The sequence below is a fragment of the Rhamphochromis sp. 'chilingali' genome (assembly GCF_963969265.1).
Source record: "Rhamphochromis sp. 'chilingali' genome assembly, chromosome: 19".
Lineage (NCBI taxonomy): Eukaryota > Metazoa > Chordata > Actinopteri > Cichliformes > Cichlidae > Rhamphochromis > Rhamphochromis sp. 'chilingali'.
The window spans coordinates 32,628,716-32,653,716 of record NC_137946.1 but is presented as its reverse complement, the minus strand read 5'-3'; the positions used below and the strand labels follow the sequence as shown (position 1 = coordinate 32,653,716).

Genomic DNA, 25,001 nt, shown 5'->3' with positions numbered 1-25,001 from the left:
GTTCGATTCCCGGTCAGGGAACATCAGTTTTATAATATTGCTTTAATTACATGAATTTACAAACTTTTTTTTAAATGAAAAGTGATTCTTTAGTTATTTATGTCAGTATGCACAGCACAAGATTCACTAAAGCAAAGATACTCTCAGGCTGTTGTATCTTTGGTGCATCTTAATGTTCCCTGCAGAGAGATTGCGTGTTCTGGCGTGCTGCATAAGGGCACGACATGTCATTCAGAATTAATAAAGCGAGAAGAGGAAGTCAGGTGATTAAAACTTCCCTTCAAAATAAAAACGCAGTTTCACATTAGAAACGTCTTTCACCTGTCAGAGGAGCAGGGTCAGCAGGACACCATATGTATTGGATGGGTAACCAATTATGTCACTCTGGTATTCACAAAAATCAACGAATCAATAACTAAAATTGTATAACAGCAGCAATAAAAGTGTAAAAATATCTATCTTAGATTGCAGAAGCAAATTGTCTGCACAGGCTAGGGTGACCAACCGTCCTCTTCTTTTGCACTTGTTGACTTGTAAAAGCATATAAAGACATTTTTTATTTCATAATTCATTAACCACACAGAGAAGGCATCGTCTAAATATGTTAACGTTTTCTTGAAGCAAACAGTATTTTTAAAGTTTTTAACGACTGGTCCAAGTGTCCTTTATGGAAATCAAAATATGGTCACCCGGGCTCATCAGTGTCCTCCTCAGTGATTATTGGTGATATTTTTGTTATCAGTTGTATATCAGCAGAATTCAGCTTAAAGAGGGACAGTGATTTATTGGGGAGCCTGGACCCTTGAGGTCCAGCTATAACCCCAGCACTGTGGGAGAGGAACGTTATGACCTACAAAACTAATGTTTAAGTATGCATGTGACACCAGTGACTGAAGAAGATGTTTCATTTATACAGCAGCCATCCCAAGGCAAGATCAAAGTACAGTTAAAGTAAAGACCCCACAGCACCAGACAGAGAAAACCACAATGATCAGATGATCCCTTAAAGCAGCACTTGGCAAGCACGGGGAAGAAGAGCTTCCCTGTGCCATAACTGCCATAACTGCAGAACCAGCTTCAGATATTGTCATTCATCACTTACATGTTTCAGATCATCAAAAAAATGCAATAAAATTACTTTTAACAAGGCTTGGCTGGATTTTTCCTCTTAATAAAGAAAAACATAAATCGAATTTGTTTTTACTTGGATTAGCTTTGTGTTAAATATATTAAAATGTATTTAATGATCTTAAAAAGTGTGACAAAAAGAAAAGCAAGGTATTGTCATGTACATCCTCTCTCACTTCTCTAAATCTGTTAAACTGGTAAATCTCTTCTTCAAACTGTCTCACAGTTAATTTTAAGATTATGTTTCTTTCCACAATTTTATGTATGTTCTACTAAACGTGCAATATTATTTTATTTATTTATTTCTAAATTATTTCTGTGAAAGTCTAAAAAGGTGCTATGTAACTTCCATACTAATTTACTTAAATGTATTATTTATGTTTGAAAATCTCACCGGAAATGCGCCGGTCGTGTCAGCGCTAGCTTGTTGCTCGATGCAGCAGCAGGAGCAGCCTGCATGGTGACCGTCACAGAGAAAGACAGTAGAAAAGAGAGGGGCTAAAACGAGAGAGGAGGACTCACCGCTCCCGGCCTCCGCTCATGCATGCGGACAGCGGCCTCGGACCGGACGGACGGACAGCAGGACCGCGAATCACCGGAAACATGGCGGCGGGAACAACAAGCTGCTCGGAGCCTTAGCGTCCACAAATCAGAGGCAGGAGGCGAGCGGAGGAGCATCACCTATGCAGGTCACCTCAGACATCTCTCTCTGTTGATGTGTCTGTGCCGAGCCAATGCCCGGCATGTGCTACTGTATTTACTTTATTCTTGTCAGTCATTAATAATCTTGTGCTCTGTATCTACTGTGCAGCATCATCATTGAACCTGTTATTTTTCACACGTTTTTAAATGTCCTCCTTTCTTCCATTACTCTGATCTTTGCTGTCCAACAGCAGCATCATGTGTCTGTCCTGGTGCCATCGTGAGTGAAGCAGACAGTAAAAGTGCTCCTGAGGCCTTTTAGTCCACAGTGCATTAATGCAGCAGTGATAACAGAACAAAGCAACGTGCTGCACATTTATCAGGAAGCTATCATAAAAACACAGTCTGACACGTTTATTATGAGTCTTTACTAAACTAGACTGCAGCTTAACATTTTATTTTTTGTTCTAACACGTTTGCTCCAGTTTCCTTCATTAAGAGTTTATTTTAGATAAACTGTGAAAGAAAGAGTGGACTGGATGTGTATGAACCCTGTGTTTACTGTATATATTCCTTTCCACAGAAGCAATGAGGTGAGCGCTGAAAGCAGCATCCTGTTTCAAACCATCAATACGATCAACGCACTAAGACGAGCCATGGCCTACAAGGTAATGTGCTCACTTCGCCCTCTCAGGTCATCTGCAGTGTTTGCTCTGAATCCTCCGAGCGATATAAATCCGTCCTCTCTGAGCCTGTGTTTGAAATCTCAGCCTCTCTGCGCTCAGAAACGTGTGCTTTGTGATGAAGCTGACTCACAGAGTCAGCAGTAGTACCAGCAGCAGATGCTGTGGGTGTCGAGTTTCATTCACACAGCTTCAGCTGCGCTGAGTATCAGTACAAACATCACAGGGGTGGCACAGCAGCTGTTATAGTAAACAGGACGCAGCGCAGCAGCGAGGTGTTTCTTCACAAAGCAAAACCGTTTCTGCGTCTGCAGGATCGATCCATCGACCGTCAAACTGCACAAAAGTTCAGTAACCTTCAAACTATGACTGTAGAAGTACATGAAGATGTTAAGACCTTGATCTATGCCCTTCAAGTTTCATTGGAAGTCTGTCATACTAATGAAGCTCAAATATGCAACATTAATTAAAAAAGGCCAGATTTCACCGTGCACCCTGTTTCCAACCAGCCGGGAACGTGTGAGGATTTTGCTCATTTAGAGTCAAACCAGTGAGTGCTGCGTTAAACTGCTGCGCCTGTGTTCAGTGAGGATTTCAGGAGATGTGATCTGAGGCGTAAATGTCCCACTGCAGCCGACCAATCAGCTGCTGTGCGCTGTGACGCCGCTGCCAACCTCCCTCAGCGGACGGATTAAAACACGCACCCGCCGGCCTTTTTAATCACGGGTAGTTTATGTGTTCATATCTCCTTGCATGACACACACACACGATTCTGCTCTCTGTGTGAGGAGCAGCTTGATTTTGTGATCTCGTGAAGAGAGAAGAGGCCATTTTGTGTCAGTCTTCACTTCCTGGCGTCTTTAAAGAGCCGTTTCAGCTCCAGAGTGAGTATCTTCTCAAAGATGCGTGTGTGTGGGGGGGATTTGTCTTAACATCTTTAATCAGATGCCCTATCACAACATCTGTTTGCAGTCAGCAGCACTAAACTGATGCTGCCTCCGTTCACGGGATCATGTTGGAGGCTGGATAAGCTGGTGACCTGCAGATGGACGAAGCCGCTCGGATGCAAAACGCCTCAGATGCTAAAAACTTTTTATTTAATAAAACCTAAAATGAGCAAATAAGGAAAATCATCAGATTATTATCACCAAATTATTTCACAATAAGAGCGTTTGTGGGAAAGCACCCACTGCTGTGGCGCTGACACCTCCAGCTTGATTTCTAAGTGCGAGTGAATGAAGGCTGTTTCTCGCCGAGCGGCTCGCACTGAAGACACGCTTCATAATTTGAAGTGAACGTGTTGAAACAAAGTGTGAGCACAGACAGATGCTACGTCCACACTAACTCGGATAGATTTAAAACGGTGTTTTCGTCTGAAAGCGCTCGGCGTCCACACGGCTGAAAACGCTTACGTTCCAGTCCTGCACATGAAACGCAAAAGCGAGTGAGAATCAAAGAGTTTGATCTGTAGCACGTACAGACTGATAATAACCTTTAATAGGGCTGTCAGAGCTGAGAGCAAACACAGCAACTGCTGCCCTCCGCTGTCGTAGTTTAATTGGTCACATGACTGCATCATATGACTAACACGCGTCATCGTTTTCGAAAGTCTCCGTTTTCGCTGTCCACACTGCGACATGAAAGCACCGTCTTCAAATGAAAGCGTTTTCCATCTCAGTGTGGACGGACAGAGAGGGCTGACGCAGAGACAGGCAACCATATTCACACCTGATTCAGTTACCAATGAACTGTCACGTGTTAGCGCTGCCACCGGCTGCCGACCTGTCCAGATTTCATTTATTTATTCATAAAGCACGTTTAATAACAACAGGGAGCTGACCAAAGTGCTGCACAGAGTAACAGTTAAACAACGACAGGTAAGAAAATGAAAAGAAAATTAGGATAAAAGAATTGGTAACTCTCACACAGTTTCAAAAGCCAGAGTAAAAAACTATGTTTTAAGATGCGATTTAAAAAGAGTGACAGTTGGGGCCTTTCTAATGTGGAGAGGTAGATCGTTCCACATTTTCGGTGCCACAACCGCAAATGCCCGATCTCCTCTATGAACCATCCTAGACTTACGTAAGGTAAGGAGCAGGTGATCGCTTGATCGAAGGGCTCTAGACGGCGTATACAGCTGCAATAGGTCAGACAAATAGTCCGGTGCCTGGCCAATTAGCACTTTATTAGTCAAAAGTAAGATTTTGAATTTAATTCTAAAACGCACTGAAAGCCAATGAAGGGAATCAAGCACCGGAGTAATATGTTGGTGTTTCTTCACACGAGTCAAGAGGCGAGCTGCAGCAAGTTGGAGCCGGGCTGAGCTGGACTGACTGACACCCACATACAGTGAACTGCAGTGATCCAGCTGAGTTAAAACAAATGCATGAATTGCTTGTTCCAAGTTAATAAAAGATAAAAAAGATCTCACTTTGGATAGGAGCCTTAATTTAAAAAAGGACCGCTGGACAGCTGAATTAATTTGTTTCTCGAATGTAAGTTTGCTATCCAAGAACACCCCCAGGTTTTTTACATGTGTTTTAACAGCACATGTTAGGTTGCATAAGTCCAGATCTGGGGCATTGAAATTACAGCTCGGTCCAAAAATAATTACCTCAGTTTTATCCTCATTGAAGGTAAGAAAATCTGAGGACATCCAGGTTTTAACTTCGTCGAGACATTTGATTCCATGGGCGTGGAGGTGTTTCTATTAAACCGAAGATAAATCTGGGTGTCGTCGGCATATGAGTGAAAGCAGATGTTATGCTTCCTAAAGATTAGGCCTAGGGGCAACATGTAGATTGAAAAAAGCATTGGGCCTAATGTGGAACCCTGCGGGACACCACAAGTAAAAGGAGCTGGGGAAGAAATAAAATCATCAAGGCTCAGGGGAAAAGTCCTGTCGGAGAGGTACGACCTAAACCATTCCAAGCGGATACCTTTGATACCACATTGCTCCAGATCAGAATGCTGTGGTCAGCAGGATCAAAGGCTGCAGTTAAGTCTAGGAGCTGGAGCACAGCTAGGTCTCCTGAGTCAGTGATTAATAAAATATCATTAAGTATTTTTAGGAGGGCAGTTCCTGTGCTGTGGTGGGTTTTGAAGCCCGGCTGGAACTTCTCAAAAATATTATGACTATTTAGAAAGGTTTGTAGCTGCACTGGCTGCACTACAGCGTGCTTGTATCCAGCTGGTACCACTCCAGGGCTGAGACTATTAAAAATAGTTAAAATGTCGGGACCGACTACCTTAATAATCTTTTTTAGAAAATGGGTCGGGACTCCATCTGAAGGGCAGGATGATGTCTTTATGCTATTGCAAAGATCTTCCACCTGGTTAAGACATACAGCCTCAAACTGGTCAAAAGCAGTTGAGGAGGTATATGTTAATGAGACATTATACAGAGATGGGGTAGATGTAGATCGAAGCCTTTCTATCTTATTAATAAAAAAACTGCAAGAACCTATCGCAAGTTTCAGTGGAGCTATCTATATGGAGAGCGGGGGAGGTATTGAAGACCGAATCAATAACTGAGAAAAGAGAGAGCCCCCCCCCCCCCCCCCGCGACCCTGAAAAGGACAAGCGGAGGAGAATCCGGTTGTTAAGTGATGACGCGACGAATCCTACTTCCGGGTCTAAAGTAGTCTGCGTTTAATATGGCTTTTGTGTTGTTAACATGTTTAATGTTTTGTATTTTCTTCTATTTGATCTCAAAAAGCTCCTAAAACAGTCAGTGATCACTGTTGACCTCCCTCGGCTTTTATTACCACTAATCATTTATTTAAGCTCAGTTTTTAAAACCTTAGGATGTAACTACAGCCCAGCCCATGCAGCAGTATATGAATGACTAACCTCGTATTGTGGATGGATTATCTCAGTTGTTCTCCTGGCTGAAGTTTGGTCCTTTTACAGCATCCTGCCATGCGATTACATTTGTTCCTGACCACCGAGAACACTCACGTTAACTTTTATCGAGTGGAAAAAAAGTTAGCTTGTTTATATTATGCTAACATAGCTGTGTCGCTAGCGGTCACGTAGCACATCATTATATACCAGCTAGCCCAACTTCAGTAACCCTACAAACGTCACTGCTGTTTAGTTTTCTGTCTTCATTTATGCTGGAAGTGATAACAGAGCTGTACGTTTTAATTTGTTTCCAAAACCCCGCAGTCAGGACATGCTATATTGTATTTAGATAGAAGCTAGCGAGCTAACTCCCTGCTAACTTCTAACTCCGTTAAATGTCATAAATTCCGTTTTCATGGATGCCTGGATGTTAAACTCAATTGTTACACCTGGTAGAGCAGAACGCTGATCATTTTATTAAAGATGAAAGACTTTAGACAGTTTTTAACTCTCAGTAATGCCATAGTGATCGTTTGATATATGGACCTGCAGCGGAGTTTAGACCCAGACACGGCTAGTGACGTCAGACTGAACAACCGGATAGATGGATAGAAATTTAAGCTGAGGTTATCGTGGGTGATGATGTACGACACAGCCTAGGACTGGTTGATATGACCCAAAATTCATATCTCAATATTCTTTAGCTGGATGGCGATATACGATATATATCTCGATATTTTTTTAAAGCCATAAAATAAGAACAAACAGAGAGTTTAGTCACACTGTGTCCCAGATGTCACACAGGCACTTTAATTAACATACAGCGTAGATGTACATGAAAAATTACTCAAAAATAAATGATCAGCATTTATTAAACAATAATGATCCGTAAATAAAAGAAAACAATGTTGTTTTTGTGCATAACAAAGAGCTCACAACTGTGCAGTCAAACTGTAAACTAACAGACGCTGAGCATAATAACAAAGGTTTCACAGCTGCTCTGTTCCCAACTTCTACTGCGTGACTGACAGCCTGGAGTTTGAAATCCTCTTCGTAACCACGGCGCTTACAGGTGCCATTTATGGTCCTTATAAACACACAATACGGTAATATTACGTTGAAGCACAGTACGTATCACTCCGCGAGGCTCCTCGGTAGCCGTAATGCTCCGACAATCCATCAAGCGGTGCGGCTCCGTAGCTTACCAAAGTTGTACTAAAACATTTGTTGACAGATTGCTGAGCGCCGTGCACATAAAATCGGTTCGCGGTCATCAAGCACAACCAGAATTCATCCATAAGGTGCGCTGTCAACTTTTGAGAAAATGAAAGGATTCTAGGCTGTGCAGATGGCGTTAGCGCGGTTAGCTCGTTAACACGTTGACGCCGTCCAGCCCCACGCACGGGGCAATGCGCAGTAACTCGTTAACGGAGATTTGCCGTCTCCATCTTGTCGCTGCCTGCAGGTGAAGCGATGGGGGAGGAGGGGGAGTTGTGTTCAGTGAAGGATAGAGGCGAGGTCCAGTAACGTTGCGTAAAGACAAAAGTGGACAAAGAGAGGCAAACCTGCGGCTCCACAAGTATAATTATAACGTAACATAGATATAAAGATATAAAGGATATTGTCACAGCTCATATCTCGCATAAAAATATATCGATATTTTTAAAAAACACAGCCCTGCTTGCCCCAAGACGCCTCCTGCTGGTCATTGGCAGAAGGTTTGCCTGCGTGTGCGTCCTCAACTCTGCTGCTCCACCCACAAATTCATCCTCCTCACTAGTGAGGCGCCGTGTCAGAGGACGTAAGTCAGCTTTTCAATAGTCTAAGATTTGTTACTGAGAAGCACCGTTGCACAAATAATCAGCCAAAGGCAGGTTTTCTTACCTTTTGTCCTGAGTATAGCAACTATTGTGGCTATTTCCTTTTTTTTTGGATGCTATATTTCTTATTTCTTTTTCTAATATTTTCTCTAACAAACAGAAAGCAGCCTTTCAAACGGAACAAGTTTACTGCACACAGCTGTAGTCCCTCGGGCATCGCCTGCCCCTGAGACATCAGAACAGGAAGAAGTTGTCAACACGAAAATAAAATTAAATTTAATAACAATCTCATAATGATGATAATACTGATTTAAAGCATTAACCCGACACTGTCAGAGCACTTTGTGTGCTTTTATTCCTGCATGCTAAGATCAGTGGAACTGATGTAACGCACATCTGATTGGTTATTGTTACGTGTGGTCTGAACAGGATGTTGTGATCAGCATTTAGTGCTGCTGAGTCTCAGTCTGCTTGCCGGCGTTATTAGAGGCGCTGAAGAGCTCGTGATCAGACGTGTTGGAACGTCTTTTCAAAAAAGTAAGATGGTTTTTATCTCTTTACTAAAAATCATCATTTCAGGAGATGTTGTTGGTAGACTTGTACTAATTTTGTGTGTGTGTGTGTGTGTGTGTGTGTGTGTGTGTGTGTGTGTGTGTGTGTGTGTGTGTGTGTGTGTGTGTGTGTGTGTGTGTGTGTGTTAGACCTAATGATTTATCGATAGAGCTGTGCGATATGACCAAAATCTCATATCCCGATATAAGAATTCTATCGTCCGATAACGATATAAATCACTAAAATGTAACATTTTCTGTAAACTCTGTGAATCTCTGGCAGCTCGACTTGTGTGAAGTGTTTCCAGCTGGGCATCGTGTAGCTGGAGTCGAGTGTTTTAACGATGCATGAAACGATACATTTTTAGACATAAGTTGTAACGGCTGCCGTTTCCTTTGTGAGTATTTATTACACGGCGTGCTGCGGGGAAAAGCCTGTTCTAACGTTTGAGTCTAAGGTTTATTTTTTAGCACCTGGCGGCTCTTTTTTTACTTCTCATCTGTAAATAATCTGCATCTTTCACATGATTCAGTTTATTTTGAAAAGTCTCAACAGGATCTTGAGCTTTATTGTGAAAGGTTTATGTGGAAAATAAACAAGCGGACACGCGATGGTTTTACCGTCCTTGTTGCTAACGACAACGCATACAAACAGGCGCTTGTCCGTCCGTAGTGTGGTTATATTAAATATACGAGAAAGAGAGAACTTTAAGAAACTAATATAGCCACGACAGTGACCATCAAAATAATGAAAACATATTGCCGTAAACAGCTTATTTTGCGACACCATGAAACAAACGATAGCGTAAAATGAAACGATAGACGTTTTTATATCGTCATCTGATATATATCGTTATATCGAACAGCCCCATTTATCGATTTATTTATTAATGATCAAAAAACAACTACACTACACACTAACTACACACAGCAAACACCTTCAGTGTTGCTCACATCTCTAAACTCGCTCTCGCTGTCTTGACCACAGCTTTCTCCTCTTCCTGAGAAACAAACTGTGACGTGTCGCCGTGTAGTTTGTTTGATTGGTTGAAACGGTGCAGGCGGCCTGCTCTGCTGTAAACGAATGACGTATCAGTGGCGGGACTATGACGCAGGATTTGGGATTATTCACTAACTCTGGAATTAATCCTGGATTTTCTGTGCTGCCTGTCGGGTTTATTTTATTAGAGGAGACGCCATAAACTCAAAGTACAAATGTCTTTCAGATTTATTATTCAGTTAAGTGTTCGATAGGGCTGCCACAATTAGTCGACTAGTCACGATTACGTCGACTATCAAAATCGTCGATGACTGATTTAATAGTCGACGCGTCGTTTGAAGCTTTGTAAGATCCCAAAAGACGCAGGAATGAGTAGCAGGATTTAAGAGTGTAATAACAGACTGAAACAGAAGATGGCAGCACTGCATGTACAAGGATGCCAGCTGCCGTTAAACCCCGAAGAAGAAGAAGCTGTGTCCCAGAATTCATAGCGCAGCCCAGCTCAGTTTCCAACAATGGCGGCAGCTGGTTAGTTTTAATGTTACTCTTATTATTCTTTCTGGGTCACAAAATAAACGTTTAACATATTTTCAGGCGAGATGCTGCTGGTGCAATCCCATATGGAAAAGATATTTATAAATCTTATAAAGTTTGTATCTGTCTTGTGTGAAACTTGTATGAAAAGTATATAAGAGTGAAAACAGATATAAGATCCCTTGAAAAATTATATAATGAAACTTGTATGTTTTGGATACTTACTAAAACAACATATGAAAGTAATGAGAAAGTGGCCACTTTCATGAGTAAATCATAGAAGTTTTTACTATTTCTTTTCCATATGGGATAAGCTGTATGTCCAATGGATGATGATCTGATTAGTCGACTAATCGCAAAAATAATCGGTGACTAGTTGACTATCCAAATAATCGTTTGTGGCAGCCCTACTTACAACAACAAGTGTACCCTCAGGAAGATTGCAACAGCAGTCACTGGTGATGTTTAGCAACAGTTTGGCAGCATGGATGAGACGGTCATGTTGATAAAATATGCAAAACCAGAGATATGAATGATTGAGCTCAACAGAAATATGGAAAACTCAGACCTACTAAAAAGGCTGATTAACAGAAGGACTTTCATTCCCTGCAGCAAAGCTCATCTGTAATGAAATACACAAATTATCATTTATCATATCATATATCATTTATTAGTCAACTATAAGTTAAACATTGCTGGTATGGTTCAGTGACTGAATCACTTCTGTTGCAACAAATCAACAGAAACAAAGACAGGGCTAAAATGTCACAGTTGCAGGAACCTGAACGAATTATTTCAAATGAAAAAACAAACTTTTTTGTTCAGTTTAGTTTTAGTTTTAGTCCTACTGACCAATCAGTTATCAGAAAAACAGCCCCTCGACTCCTGAACATCGCTCAGACATCAGAGTGTGGAGAGAGCGAGGCTCTGAAGTCGCTAAAGCTGCGCGGAGCGTCGGCGTGTTACTTCAGACAGCGTGACAGCGGTCAGAAGAGTGAAGTCTGATTATTGGCGAGAGAGATAATCCCATACAGCTTATGACAAAATTTGATCCGAAGTGATTGATGGCCCTAATCACGACCTTTTGACCTCCCGCCCCTCCCCCCCGGAAGCGTGTAATGAGCGTGACGAATCGCATCCGGAGAAGGGGGGTGGGAAACCCCCCGCGTGTCGAATTGCATCCTGAGAAGGGAGGGGGGAAACCTCCGGAAGCGCGCCATCTGTTGGAGGGGAATAAAAAAGCAGAGAGGTGGAGTCCGTCACAATTTCTAAGGCACAGACACAAGATGGATTTCCTTCTGCAGCCCAGCAGCGTTCCTGTGTCCGATGAGATCTGCTCTCCCAAAGAAGAAGAAGGCTTTGAATATGACATATTCAAATACAGCATATTTACTATGGAAGGCCTCGATCCGGACCTTATGACCCTACCGGAAATACTCCGGAAGTGTCTAGTCATTTTCAGACCTGTTGCGTCATGTTCCCTAAGCACAGCGGTGATGCAGCAGCTGATTCTGTGATGTATAGAGAGACAGAGCGGATGTAATTTTACTTTCTTAAGCTGCACCGGCGTTTGTAATGGAAATAAAGAGTGACTTCCTGTAGAGATTTCAATAGTATTTTATTTTCCTATAATACAGACGCTGTAAAAAACCTTTAAGATACACCATAGCTTGTGATGAAAAGAAGAACTTTCTATCCGCTTGTAACCTACAGGCTGCCTATGTGTAAAAAACGAATAAATATCCCTTAGTGAATACTACTTTTCCTTTTGAGAGACTGAAAAACAAACCAGCGACAGGCGATCTTGTTTCACACACACACACACACACACACACACACACACACACACACACACACACACACACACACACACACACACACACACACACACCCCGCGGGCCAAGGAGGAGTTTTTTTCTTCAATACTTTATCAATAAGTTTTTTCAATAGATAGAAAATGATGACGCTGAGGAGTCAACATCCGATATTATCGTTGCTTGTAACCCGGTAAATAATTTCGTACATCTCCCCATAAAACAAGTCTTAGTGGAAAAAAGCTCATATTCAAATAAGTTTATTCCCCTCTGTGGGAAAGAGTTTTTTTCTCAGAGTCAACCATGAGGCGAGTTTTGTCAACAGCAATTGTCCATTTGGTAAAACAAATATCCGCCTCTAAGTCGTATTTTACCGTTGCAGAATGTGGAAAACAGACAGCCCTCACAGGAGGCACCATAGTTAAAATATTTAAATTTCAACTAAATTTGTAGTAATGATCGGATTTCCTCACTTATCTACACCACACTCCTTGTCCTTGATTTCTTATCGTTTCTTATCGTTCCTCTGTCCCTTAATAGAAACCACATATATAGAAACTATCCTCCCTTTCAGTTGTCTTTTGCACTTCCATATCGCAAAGCAGTTACTGTAGGTTATTTTCTGCTTATGCATTAATGTAATTAATTAACTTATTTATCCTTAAGTAAGGTAATGACTTGAGTTCTAATGCTTTTTGTCTCTTGAGTTAGCTGTCAATGTGGGATTTTTTTCCCCTTTTGTCCAGTTAAAGCTGCCTTTCATTCTTCAACACAGCTTAAACTCTAATAGGTAAGCTTTCTTGTAATTTCTTAGTTCTGCAGTCTTCTTGAAAGACATCCGAGACTCTTCTTTGGATGCTGGCTGCCTTTTGTTTTGTTTTCTGTCAAGATGATCCCACACTGCTTCGATTATCTTGAGGTTCGAACCCTGGAGAGATCAATCCATGACTGATGCGTTGTTTCATCCAGGCATACTTTGACTACATTGGCAGTATGTTTGCGATCATTGTCGTACTGAAAAATGAAGTTGAAGCCAATCAGACACTACGTGGTATTACATGGTCGATCAAAATCTGGTGGAACTTTTCTACATTCATAATTTGATTAATTTGGATAAGAGCTCCAACAACACTGGCTGAAATCCAGCCTCAAAGCACGGTAGAGTATCCACGCTGTGTTAAAGACGGCTATAGACATTCACTGTTGTATCTCTCTTCGGACCTCTTCCGTGCATATTTCAAATTTGGATTCATTACTCCATAAGACATATTACAGCTGATTTCTTTTTCCAGTCAATTTCTTGTGTAATTTGGCACACCTCAGCCTTATTTTTCTCTGTTCTCCTTCCTTAAGAATGGCTTATTAACAGCCACCCTTCCAACTCAGATAACTTTTGATGAGGTTTCATGAAATGTTTACAGCACTTGAGTTACTCGCCACGGCCATCCTAAATGCTAAGAACACTAAACTTTAATTCTAAATTACGTAATTAACGTTAACCAGAAAAAACAAGCCAAAGTCGAAATGTTGCTGAGCTGACCTGTGGTATGCTATGTCTTCTAAAGCACGTATAATGTAAACAGAACTGGTCTTTGCACAGAAGCCTGTGGAGCTTCATAATTAACCTCAGTGTGTGAAGAGGACTCTCCATTTAATAATAGCTGTAATAAAATGTTCTGGCCGACGGTGTTAAACGCTGCACTTGGGTCTAGCAGGGAAGATTTCAACTTTTCAATATGAATGAAGGCTGAAAACTGATTAGATTAATGTCTGATGATCTTTTCCGTGCTTCTTCAAGTTTGTAACACCAAACATATTAAAGGATGATGTAAGGCTCACAGGAAGAGTTTAATTAGACACACATTTACTATTTTTCTTTATACTCTTTCTTTCTTGACATGTTTAATATGATTACTATCAGAGGAGAAAATGAACCTTGTGTAGTCTAAAAACTTTTTTATTTAATCAAACTGTAATGTTGTTGAACTCTGACGGACGTGTCTTTTAATCTTGTCAACAAATCCTTAATCATCTAAATCTGCCATTTATCATCTTGTAAAATGTTCCCTCTGCTTCTGTTGCACATCTCCCCCGGACACTCTCTGCTTCACCTGTCCTGTGCAGGTGGTCCAACCCCTGCCTGCCTCCTTAAACTGGGGTGTTTAAATCTCTTTACCTCTGTTGTGAACTTCACACAAAGTTTGTGGTAACAAAATCAAACTGACGAGGATCTCGTTTGAAAAACACACACACTCACGAGACAAAATAAAAACAGACTGCTCAAAGCAAAAGCAGAGCCCTCACAGCTGGTAGTACAAACACAGTGACAACATGCGTATTAGATACCCTCAGTGCCAAAAGCATAAATATGAAAAAAATGTGATCACCAAGAATATCCTAAAAATGGCATTGAGGTGGGTGTTACAGTAAAGAAAAAAAAAAGTAGCCAAATTTTCATCGGAAAATGTTGAATTTTAGTAAAAACAATGCTCTGTAGTTTGATACTGTCGTTACAGACAAAGCAGATGTTTAAAGCCTTTGGACGCACATTTGAAACGCACTCATTCTCCTTATCAGCTGGAAACATTAAAGCCGTAAAATGACTTTTTCAAACGGATAAAAACTATTGAACAGCAGCAATGTTGAGCCTGTTCCAAAATTTGAATGTACATGTGTTGAAGGTGCGGGTCTTGTTGAATTATTAAACATACTTTCTTTAATTTTTCGAGCCACAAAAACAACAACTTTTAATTTTCTTCTGCTTGAGTATCGGCCTCGGGTAGCTCTACTTATCATTGCTCAGTCAGTCGTCTGTTTGTGCTACTTTTTTTCAAGGAGCAGTGGATTATTGGTAAGGGTGACTTTATGTGTTTAGTTACTTAAGTGGAAGTACTGTGGAAAGTTTTACCTTACATACATAGATCTACCAGTACAGCTTCTGAGGTATCTGTTTACAAAATGTTATAATCTATTCAAAGGTTCTTTGCAATTTTACATTGATAAACATTATCCTTAACACATTTGGCCCACATAAAGTACTATGGCCATCACACGGTCATTTAGAACTGTTTAAATAACTCGTGTCTTAAGTCCTTCCATCAAACAGAAAATTTAAAAAAAAAAAAACATGGTTCACTTTTACATCACAAAATGTTAGAAATATAAGCCGTTCATAACAACCTGAAAGGCTGGGAGTTTAAAATGCAAACCGATGGAAGCAGAAGTAGAAGACTATAATGTCTCAGAGCACACGGTGTCTATTAATGTGTAGACATGTATAAATAAGAGCTTAATAAAGATGCTTAATTTCTTAAGAAATAAACAGGTGGAGTGATCTTTATCAAAAGTGGATGTTGCATCTGTGGCTAAACCCCTGTACCCAAAAAAACTTTAAAAATCTACTGTGTGTGAGGCTGTGTAAGTAAAGCTTGCCCTTCACACCCGCGTGTAATAAACCATTTGTTGGGGGTTGTGGATTTGGCACCTCAGCATTGTGAAAGTGGGGAAACATGTTTCTGGCTGTGCATAAGATTCCTCCTTACAACTTAGAATCTCAGTTCTAAATGAAATTCAGATGTTTTTTTAAGTATGGCTAATGTATTATTTGACTTCTAAGGCACGCACACACACACACACACACACACACACACACACACACACACACACACACACACACACACACACACACACACACAAGAACAACACAGAGAAGAAGAAGAGGGGGTCGTTTTACTACACATCATAAAAACGCAATCATTCATCTTCCAACTGTATCTTTCTGTTCTGGCTTTAGAGTCATAGGTTGTTTACTGAGCCGTACTTTGGGAGTCATACTGTTGTGATACTGAGGAGAAAAGGGTAAGGTTTGATAGACTAAACCCTTACACACATAACTTGAAAAACCTAAAGAGTGTGTGAGACTGCTAGCTGTGTTGTTCAGCATTAAACTCATCTACAAATGTGTTAGTAAAGAGTGACTTGTACTTCTGTCCCATTAAGCAACGGTTTAACAAATTTCACTGCAAACTATAAAAGGAATCTGGATTTAAATAGAACATAGTAGTGATGGATTAAGTGCAGGAAACACTAGTATAAGGTGTCTATTGAACAAATCTCCTTCAGCGTTCAAAATGACCAAAGTGAGGCCTACAGGCGTTTCTCTCGATTGGTTGTGTTCAGGGAAAAAGCAGCTAAATACACTGAGACTGCTCCACATTGTTAGCGAGTTAACTCTGGATATCTGTAGGTTTTGTCAAACTTGGAGTGAACAAAAGCAGAAAAACAGTAAAAGATGCAGACAGTGAAAGTCTGGTTTATTTCATGAACACAATGAAACATTTTACAGTCCACAGAGCAAAGTAGCATACATGATAAATAGATACACATAACATGAGAAGTAAAACTCGTCGTCTTACCACATGTTATATTCTGTAAACTTAAAATAACCACAGAAATTAGAGTTTAGTGTTTTAAGTCATCTATTAAAAAACATGAGTCAACATTACTGAAGTGATGCTTTAACGATGCGTCTTATCACCGTGTTTATGATGATAAAACATGTTCTCTCGTTAGTAGATGTCAGCGCTGTCACTTGTCATGAAAATGTCCAGAGCCAGGGTTCCTCTTTAATCACCATTGATCATTAATAGGGTCACAAAAGATTTGTCACATTATCCCCATAAACAAAATTGCTTTTATAGAAATCATTGTGATACAAATATTTAGATTCTTGATTCACAATGTGCACGAACTCAAAATCTTTAGAGGTTCATATTTATAAAGTATCGCAAATAATACATTTATACCATTGTATGAGCTACACTTCTTGTAAAAAACTGATTGAAAAAAGCTCCTGTCGTGACCTTCCTTCTGTGAGGACACACACACACACACAGAGAGAGAGAGAGAGAGGGGGAGATCATTAGGATTGGAGGCGTTTTTGGATTTTCACTTATTGTTGGCTTTACAGTCACATAAAATTCATTCCAATTTTTTTGCCTTTGCTTCAATTAAGGTGTTTCTTTAAATCTACAGCAGCTTCCTTTTCAAAAAGTTTACTGACATAGTAAGGAAGTAGCTAGGGAACTCAGTAAGTATGAGCAACAACAGCTTAGGGACTGTTTCTACAATAAAGAGGAATTCATCATCATCCGCAGTTCATCAAAAAAAAAAAAAAAAAAACAACAATTCAGCAGATCCTCAAAGTATGGATACAATCTGTTTTCAGCTGTAGAGGTACGCTTCACGTACTTATTAACATGCAGTTTAGAGGCTTGCATTAGAGTGCTTTGGTACTTGGGCCTCTTTTATTTAGCACGGTTACACCATTGTGTATTTAGCTATATAAATATGCTCAAGAGTCTATTGTATGTTTGTCATGCAATTAAAAATTCAAAAATATAATTTTTAAATCAGTAACTTTGCAAATTTAGCGCGGACCCTCACCCCTCCCTCCGGCTCCCACGGCCCCACTGTCACCGTAAGACTCATACTCTTCCCCCACGTATGCTGCTATTTCCCCGCGCCCCAATAATTCTTGTCCTTTTTCTGTTGCAGCCTCCCACAGTCCCGTTTTCGGCGTTCCTGCGCGACTCATCTCCCGGTCCCTTGGTTTCTCGAGTTTCACGCGTGTTTTCCTTCTACCCTCCCGGGACACCTTCAGTTAAAATAAAGTTTATTTTCTCGTACTCCTGTGTGTGTTGGCTCTGCTTCTGGGTCCAGCTTGTGCGCTGAACTTCGGTTCATGACACTAATAGTTTTAAATAGAGCACCACAAACAACAGGTATTCCTTTAGAAATAAACTTTTCTTGTGTTACTTCTAAAAACTACAGATTCTTAACTCTGCAACAGTTAGACAGAGTTGGTTACAGTTAGGCCCTCAACAGTCAGCAAAACAAGTCATAAAACAATAAAAGAGGCTGCCTTATCAAGAGCATCCCAGCACTGTAGTTCCATTACAATCAGTTTCCTTTATTTTATCTTATCATGTCAGAGGCCAACTGAAACCAAGTCCACCTATATAAAAACACCCCATCAGACACACAGTAGTTTCCTCAGCACTTCACAATTCCCCCCAAGGTATAGCGTTTTAACTTTTTATTTTTTCGGATCCCAGACACAGCGGTGTGAGGTAGTTAGCACACAGTTTGGACGTGTAGAAAACATTGCTTGTTTGGAACACATCAGCAGAGAGGTAGAGTTCATAGCTGTTCATAAGAGTTTAATTTAATCAAACCTCATTTTACGGATCTAAGTGGCTCCTCATCACTAGCCAATTCACCATTTTATTTAAATATCTGAATTTTCGGAATGAGGATCCAAGCGGGACACAGAGGCTGCTTTAACGCACCAGAATGCAAATATAAATAAAAGCCTGACTATCCTGAGAGCCTAGCTGCAGCGAGACCTTTCTTTCACAGGGATTCCTGGATGTGCGTTGGATCCGACTTTGCTACCCGCACAGAGCGTTTCTGACAGTCGGGCGCTGCTTATACAATAGAGAAAAGCAACAATACACCGTGTTTCTCTGCTCCAAGGTAAGGATGTCTGTTATACCCAGCGCATAAATGTCTCTGTGTTAACGCTGATTATTCAAACCCTGTTGAAAATGTGACACATTTGTTATCCAAAAACATTTCCTCTAAATTTGCAAAGTTACTGATTTAAAAATTATATTTTTGAATTTTTAATTGCATGACAAACATACAATAGACTCTTGAGCATATTTATATAGCTAAATACACAATGGTATAACCGTGCTAAATAAAAGAGGCCCAAGTACCAAAGCACTCTAATGCAAGCCTCTAAACTGCATGTTGATAAGTACATGAAGCGTACCTCTACAGCTGAAAACAGATTGTATCCATACTTTGAGGATCTGCTGAATTGTTTTTAATGGCACTTTTTTTTTTTTTTTGATGAACTGCGGATGATGATGAATTCCTCTTTATTGTAGAAACAGTCCCTAAGCTGTTGTTGCTCATACTTACTGAGTTCCCTAGCTACTTCCTTACTATGTCAGTAAACTTTTTGAAAAGGAAGCTGCTGTAGATTTAAAGAAACACCTTAATTGAAGCAAAGGCAAAAAAATTGGAATGAATTTTATGTGACTGTAAAGCCAACAATAAGTGAAAATCCAAAAACGCCTCCAATCCTAATGATCTCCCCCTCTCTCTCTCTCTCTCTGTGTGTGTGTGTCCTCACAGAAGGAAGGTCACGACAGGAGCTTTTTTCAATCAGTTTTTTACAAGAAGTAGCTCATACAATGGTATAAATGTATTATTTGCGATACTTTATAAATATGAACCTCTAAAGATTTTGAGTTCGTGCACATTGTGAATCAAGAATCTAAATATTTGTATCACAATGATTTCTATAAAAGCAATTTTGTTTATGGGGATAATGTGACAAATCTTTTGTGACCCTATTAATGATCAATGGTAATTAAAGAGGAACCCTGGCTCTGGACATTTTCATGACAAGTGACAGCGCTGACATCTACTAACGAGAGAACATGTTTTATCATCATAAACACGGTGATAAGACGCATCGTTAAAGCATCACTTCAGTAATGTTGACTCATGTTTTTTAATAGATGACTTAAAACACTAAACTCTAATTTCTGTGGTTATTTTAAGTTTACAGAATATAACATGTGGTAAGACGACGAGTTTTACTTCTCATGTTATGTGTATCTATTTATCATGTATGCTACTTTGCTCTGTGGACTGTAAAATGTTTCATTGTGTTCATGAAATAAACCAGACTTTCACTGTCTGCATCTTTTACTGTTTTTCTGCTTTTGTTCACTCCAAGTTTGACAAAACCTACAGATATCCAGAGTTAACTCGCTAACAATGTGGAGCAGTCTCAGTGTATTTAGCTGCTTTTTCCCTGAACACAACCAATCGAGAGAAACGCCTGTAGGCCTCACTTTGGTCATTTTGAACGCTGAAGGAGATTTGTTCCATAGACACCTTATACTAGTGTTTCCTGCACTTAATCCATCACTACTATGTTCTATATAAATCCAGATTCCTTTTATAGTTTGCAGTGAAATTTGTTAAACCGTTGCTTAATGGGACAGAAGTACAAGTCGCTCTTTACTAACACATTTGTAGATGAGTTTAATGCTGAACAACACAGCTAGCAGTCTCACACACTCTTTAGGTTATTCAAGTTATGTGTGTGTAATGGTTTAGTCTATCAAACCTTACCCTTTTCTCCTCAGTATCACAACAGTATGACTCCCAAAGTACGGCTCAGTAAACAACCGATGACTCTAAAGCCAGAACAGAAAGATACAGTTGGAAGATGAATGATTGCGTTTTTATGATGTGTAGTAAAACGACCCCCTCTTCTTCTTCTCTGTGTTGTGTGTGTGTGTGTGTGTGTGTGTGTGTGTGTGTGTGTGTGTGTGTGTGTGTGTGTGTGTGTGTGTGTGTGTGTGTGTGTGTGTGTGTGTGTGTGTGTGTGTGCCTTAGAAGTCAATTAATACATTAGCCATACTTAAAAAACATCTGAATTTCATTTAGAACTGAGATTCTAAGTTGTAAGGAGGAATCTTATGCACAGCCAGAAACATGTTTCCCCACTTTCACAATGCTGAGGTGCCAAATCCACAACCCCCAACAAATGGTTTATTACACGCAGGTGTGAAGGGCAAGCTTTACTTACACAGCCTCACACACAGTAGATTTTTAAAGTTTTTTTGGGTACAGGGGTTTAGCCACAGATGCAACATCCACTTTTGATAAAGATCACTCCACCTGTTTATTTCTTAAGAAATTAAGCATCTTTATTAAGCTCTTATTTATACATGTCTACACATTAATAGACACCGTGTGCTCTGAGACATTATAGTCTTCTACTTCTGCTTCCATCGGTTTGCATTTTAAACTCCCAGCCTTTCAGGTTGTTATGAACGGCTTATATTTCTAACATTTTGTGATATAAAAGTGAACCATGTTTTTTTTTTTTTTTTTTTTTTTTTAATTTTCTGTTTGATGGAAGGACTTAAGACACGAGTTATTTAAACAGTTCTAAATGACCGTGTGATGGCCATAGTACTTTATGTGGGCCAAATGTGTTAAGGATAATGTTTATCAATGTAAAATTGCAAAGAACCTTTGAATAGATTATAACATTTTGTAAACAGATACCTCAGAAGCTGTACTGGTAGATCTATGTATGTAAGGTAAAACTTTCCACAGTACTTCCACTTAAGTAACTAAACACATAAAGTCACCCTTACCAATAATCCACTGCTCCTTGAAAAAAAGTAGCACAAACAGACGACTGACTGAGCAATGATAAGTAGAGCTACCCGAGGCCGATACTCAAGCAGAAGAAAATTAAAAGTTGTTGTTTTTGTGGCTCGAAAAATTAAAGAAAGTATGTTTAATAATTCAACAAGACCCGCACCTTCAACACATGTACATTCAAATTTTGGAACAGGCTCAACATTGCTGCTGTTCAATAGTTTTTATCCGTTTGAAAAAGTCATTTTACGGCTTTAATGTTTCCAGCTGATAAGGAGAATGAGTGCGTTTCAAATGAGCGTCCAAAGGCTTTAAACATCTGCTTTGTCTGTAACGACAGTATCAAACTACAGAGCATTGTTTTTACTAAAATTCAACATTTTCCGATGAAAATTTGGCTACTTTTTTTTTTTCTTTACTGTAACACGCACCTCAATGCCATTTTTAGGATATTCTTGGTGATCACATTTTTTTCATATTTATGCTTTTGGCACTGAGGGTATCTAATACGCATGTTGTCACTGTGTTTGTACTACCAGCTGTGAGGGCTCTGCTTTTGCTTTGAGCAGTCTGTTTTTATTTTGTCTCGTGACTGTGTGTGTTTTTCAAACGAGATCCTCGTCAGTTTGATTTTGTTACCACAAACTTTGTGTGAAGTTCACAACAGAGGTAAAGAGATTTAAACACCCCAGTTTAAGGAGGCAGGCAGGGGTTGGACCACCTGCACAGGACAGGTGAAGCAGAGAGTGTCGGGGGGAGATGTGCAACAGAAGCAGAGGGAACATTTTACAAGATGATAAATGGCAGATTTAGATGATTAAGGATTTGTTGACAAGATTAAAAGACACGTCCGTCAGAGTTCAACAACATTACAGTTTGATTAAATAAAAAAGTTTTTAGACTACACAAGGTTCATTTTCTCCTCTGATAGTAATCATATTAAACATGTCAAGAAAGAAAGAGTATAAAGAAAAATAGTAAATGTGTGTCTAATTAAACTCTTCCTGTGAGCCTTACATCATCCTTTAATATGTTTGGTGTTACAAACTTGAAGAAGCACGGAAAAGATCATCAGACATTAATCTAATCAGTTTTCAGCCTTCATTCATATTGAAAAGTTGAAATCTTCCCTGCTAGACCCAAGTGCAGCGTTTAACACCGTCGGCCAGAACATTTTATTACAGCTATTATTAAATGGAGAGTCCTCTTCACACACTGAGGTTAATTATGAAGCTCCACAGGCTTCTGTGCAAAGACCAGTTCTGTTTACATTATACGTGCTTTAGAAGACATAGCATACCACAGGTCAGCTCAGCAACATTTCGACTTTGGCTTGTTTTTTCTGGTTAACGTTAATTACGTAATTTAGAATTAAAGTTTAGTGTTTTTAGCATTTAGGATGGCCGTGGCGAGTAACTCAAGTGCTGTAAACATTTCATGAAACCTCATCAAAAGTTATCTGAGTTGGAAGGGTGGCTGTTAATAAGCCATTCTTAAGGAAGGAGAACAGAGAAAAATAAGGCTGAGGTGTGCCAAATTACACAAGAAATTGACTGGAAAAAGAAATCAGCTGTAATATGTCTTATGGAGTAATGAATCCAAATTTGAAATATGCACGGAAGAGGTCCGAAGAGAGATACAACAGTGAATGTCTATAGCCGTCTTTAACACAGCGTGGATACTCTACCGTGCTTTGAGGCTGGATTTCAGCCAGTGTTGTTGGAGCTCTTATCCAAATTAATCAAATTATGAATGTAGAAAAGTTCCACCAGATTTTGATCGACCATGTAATACCACGTAGTGTCTGATTGGCTTCAACTTCATTTTTCAGTACGACAATGATCGCAAACATACTGCCAATGTAGTCAAAGTATGCCTGGATGAAACAACGCATCAGTCATGGATTGATCTCTCCAGGGTTCGAACCTCAAGATAATCGAAGCAGTGTGGGATCATCTTGACAGAAAACAAAACAAAAGGCAGCCAGCATCCAAAGAAGAGTCTCGGATGTCTTTCAAGAAGCCTGCAGAACTAAGAAATTACAAGAAAGCTTACCTATTAGAGTTTAAGCTGTGTTGAAGAATGAAAGGCAGCTTTAACTGGACAAAAGGGGAAAAAAATCCCACATTGACAGCTAACTCAAGAGACAAAAAGCATTAGAACTCAAGTCATTACCTTACTTAAGGATAAATAAGTTAATTAATTACATTAATGCATAAGCAGAAAATAACCTACAGTAACTGCTTTGCGATATGGAAGTGCAAAAGACAACTGAAAGGGAGGATAGTTTCTATATATGTGGTTTCTATTAAGGGACAGAGGAACGATAAGAAACGATAAGAAATCAAGGACAAGGAGTGTGGTGTAGATAAGTGAGGAAATCCGATCATTACTACAAATTTAGTTGAAATTTAAATATTTTAACTATGGTGCATCCTGTGAGGGCTGTCTGTTTTCCACATTCTGCAACGGTAAAATACGACTTAGAGGCGGATATTTGTTTTACCAAATGGACAATTGCTGTTGACAAAACTCGCCTCATGGTTGACTCTGAGAAAAAAACTCTTTCCCACAGAGGGGAATAAACTTATTTGAATATGAGCTTTTTTCCACTAAGACTTGTTTTATGGGGAGATGTACGAAATTATTTACCGGGTTACAAGCAACGATAATATCGGATGTTGACTCCTCAGCGTCATCATTTTCTATCTATTGAAAAAACTTATTGATAAAGTATTGAAGAAAAAAACTCCTCCTTGGCCCGAGGGGTGTGTGTGTGTGTGTGTGTGTGTGTGTGTGTGTGTGTGTGTGTGTGTGTGTGTGTGTGTGTGTGTGAAACAAGATCGCCTGTCGCTGGTTTGTTTTTCAGTCTCTCAAAAGGAAAAGTAGTATTCACTAAGGAATATTTATTCATTTTTTACACATAGGCAGCCTGTAGGTTACAAGCGGATAGAAAGTTCTTCTTTTCATCACAAGCTATGGTGTATCTTAAAGGTTTTTTACAGCGTCTGTATTATAGGAAAATAAAATACTATTGAAATCTCTACAGGAAGTCACTCTTTATTTCCATTACAAACGCCGGTGCAGCTTAAGAAAGTAAAATTACATCCGCTCTGTCTCTCTATACATCACAGAATCAGCTGCTGCATCACCGCTGTGCTTAGGGAACATGACGCAACAGGTCTGAAAATGACTAGACACTTCCGGAGTATTTCCGGTAGGGTCATAAGGTCCGGATCGAGGCCTTCCATAGTAAATATGCTGTATTTGAATATGTCATATTCAAAGCCTTCTTCTTCTTTGGGAGAGCAGATCTCATCGGACACAGGAACGCTGCTGGGCTGCAGAAGGAAATCCATCTTGTGTCTGTGCCTTAGAAATTGTGACGGACTCCACCTCTCTGCTTTTTTATTCCCCTCCAACAGATGGTGCGCTTCCGGAGGTTTCCCCCTCCCTCTAAAAACTTTTTTTTCCCAACAACAGATGACGCGCTTCCGGAGGTTCCCCCCTCCCTTCTCAGGATGCAATTCGACACGCTTAGCAACAGATGGCGCGCTTCCGGGGTTCACCCCCCCTTCTCAGGATGCAATTCGACACGCGGGGGGTTTCCCACCCCCCTTCTCCGGATGCGATTCGTCACGCTCATTACACGCTTCCGGGGGGGAGGGGCGGGAGGTCAAAAGGTCGTGATTAGGGCCATCAATCACTTCGGATCAAATTTT

General features: G+C 40.1%; 1 protein-coding gene across 3 annotated transcripts in view; it reads left to right on the top strand.

Annotated features, from left to right (window-relative positions):
* The first annotated feature begins 1,536 nt into the window (after nucleotides 1–1,536).
* st6gal1 (ST6 beta-galactosamide alpha-2,6-sialyltranferase 1) overlaps nucleotides 1,537–25,001 on the top strand; it is a 39,664-nt gene continuing 16,199 nt past the window's right edge. For 2 of the 3 annotated variants that reach the window (XR_013969980.1, XM_080867916.1), the window contains exons 1-2: nucleotides 1,537–1,817; nucleotides 2,354–2,438. Coding sequence is in view for 1 of the 3 variants with exons in the window: in XM_080867916.1 (XP_080724042.1) it covers nucleotides 2,427–2,438 (12 nt within the window). In the remaining 2 variants the exon portion in view is untranslated. Of the gene's footprint in view, nucleotides 1,818–2,353; nucleotides 2,439–17,574; nucleotides 18,556–25,001 lie in introns of all 3 variants that reach the window. The other variant, XM_080867917.1, reaches the window with a different exon arrangement.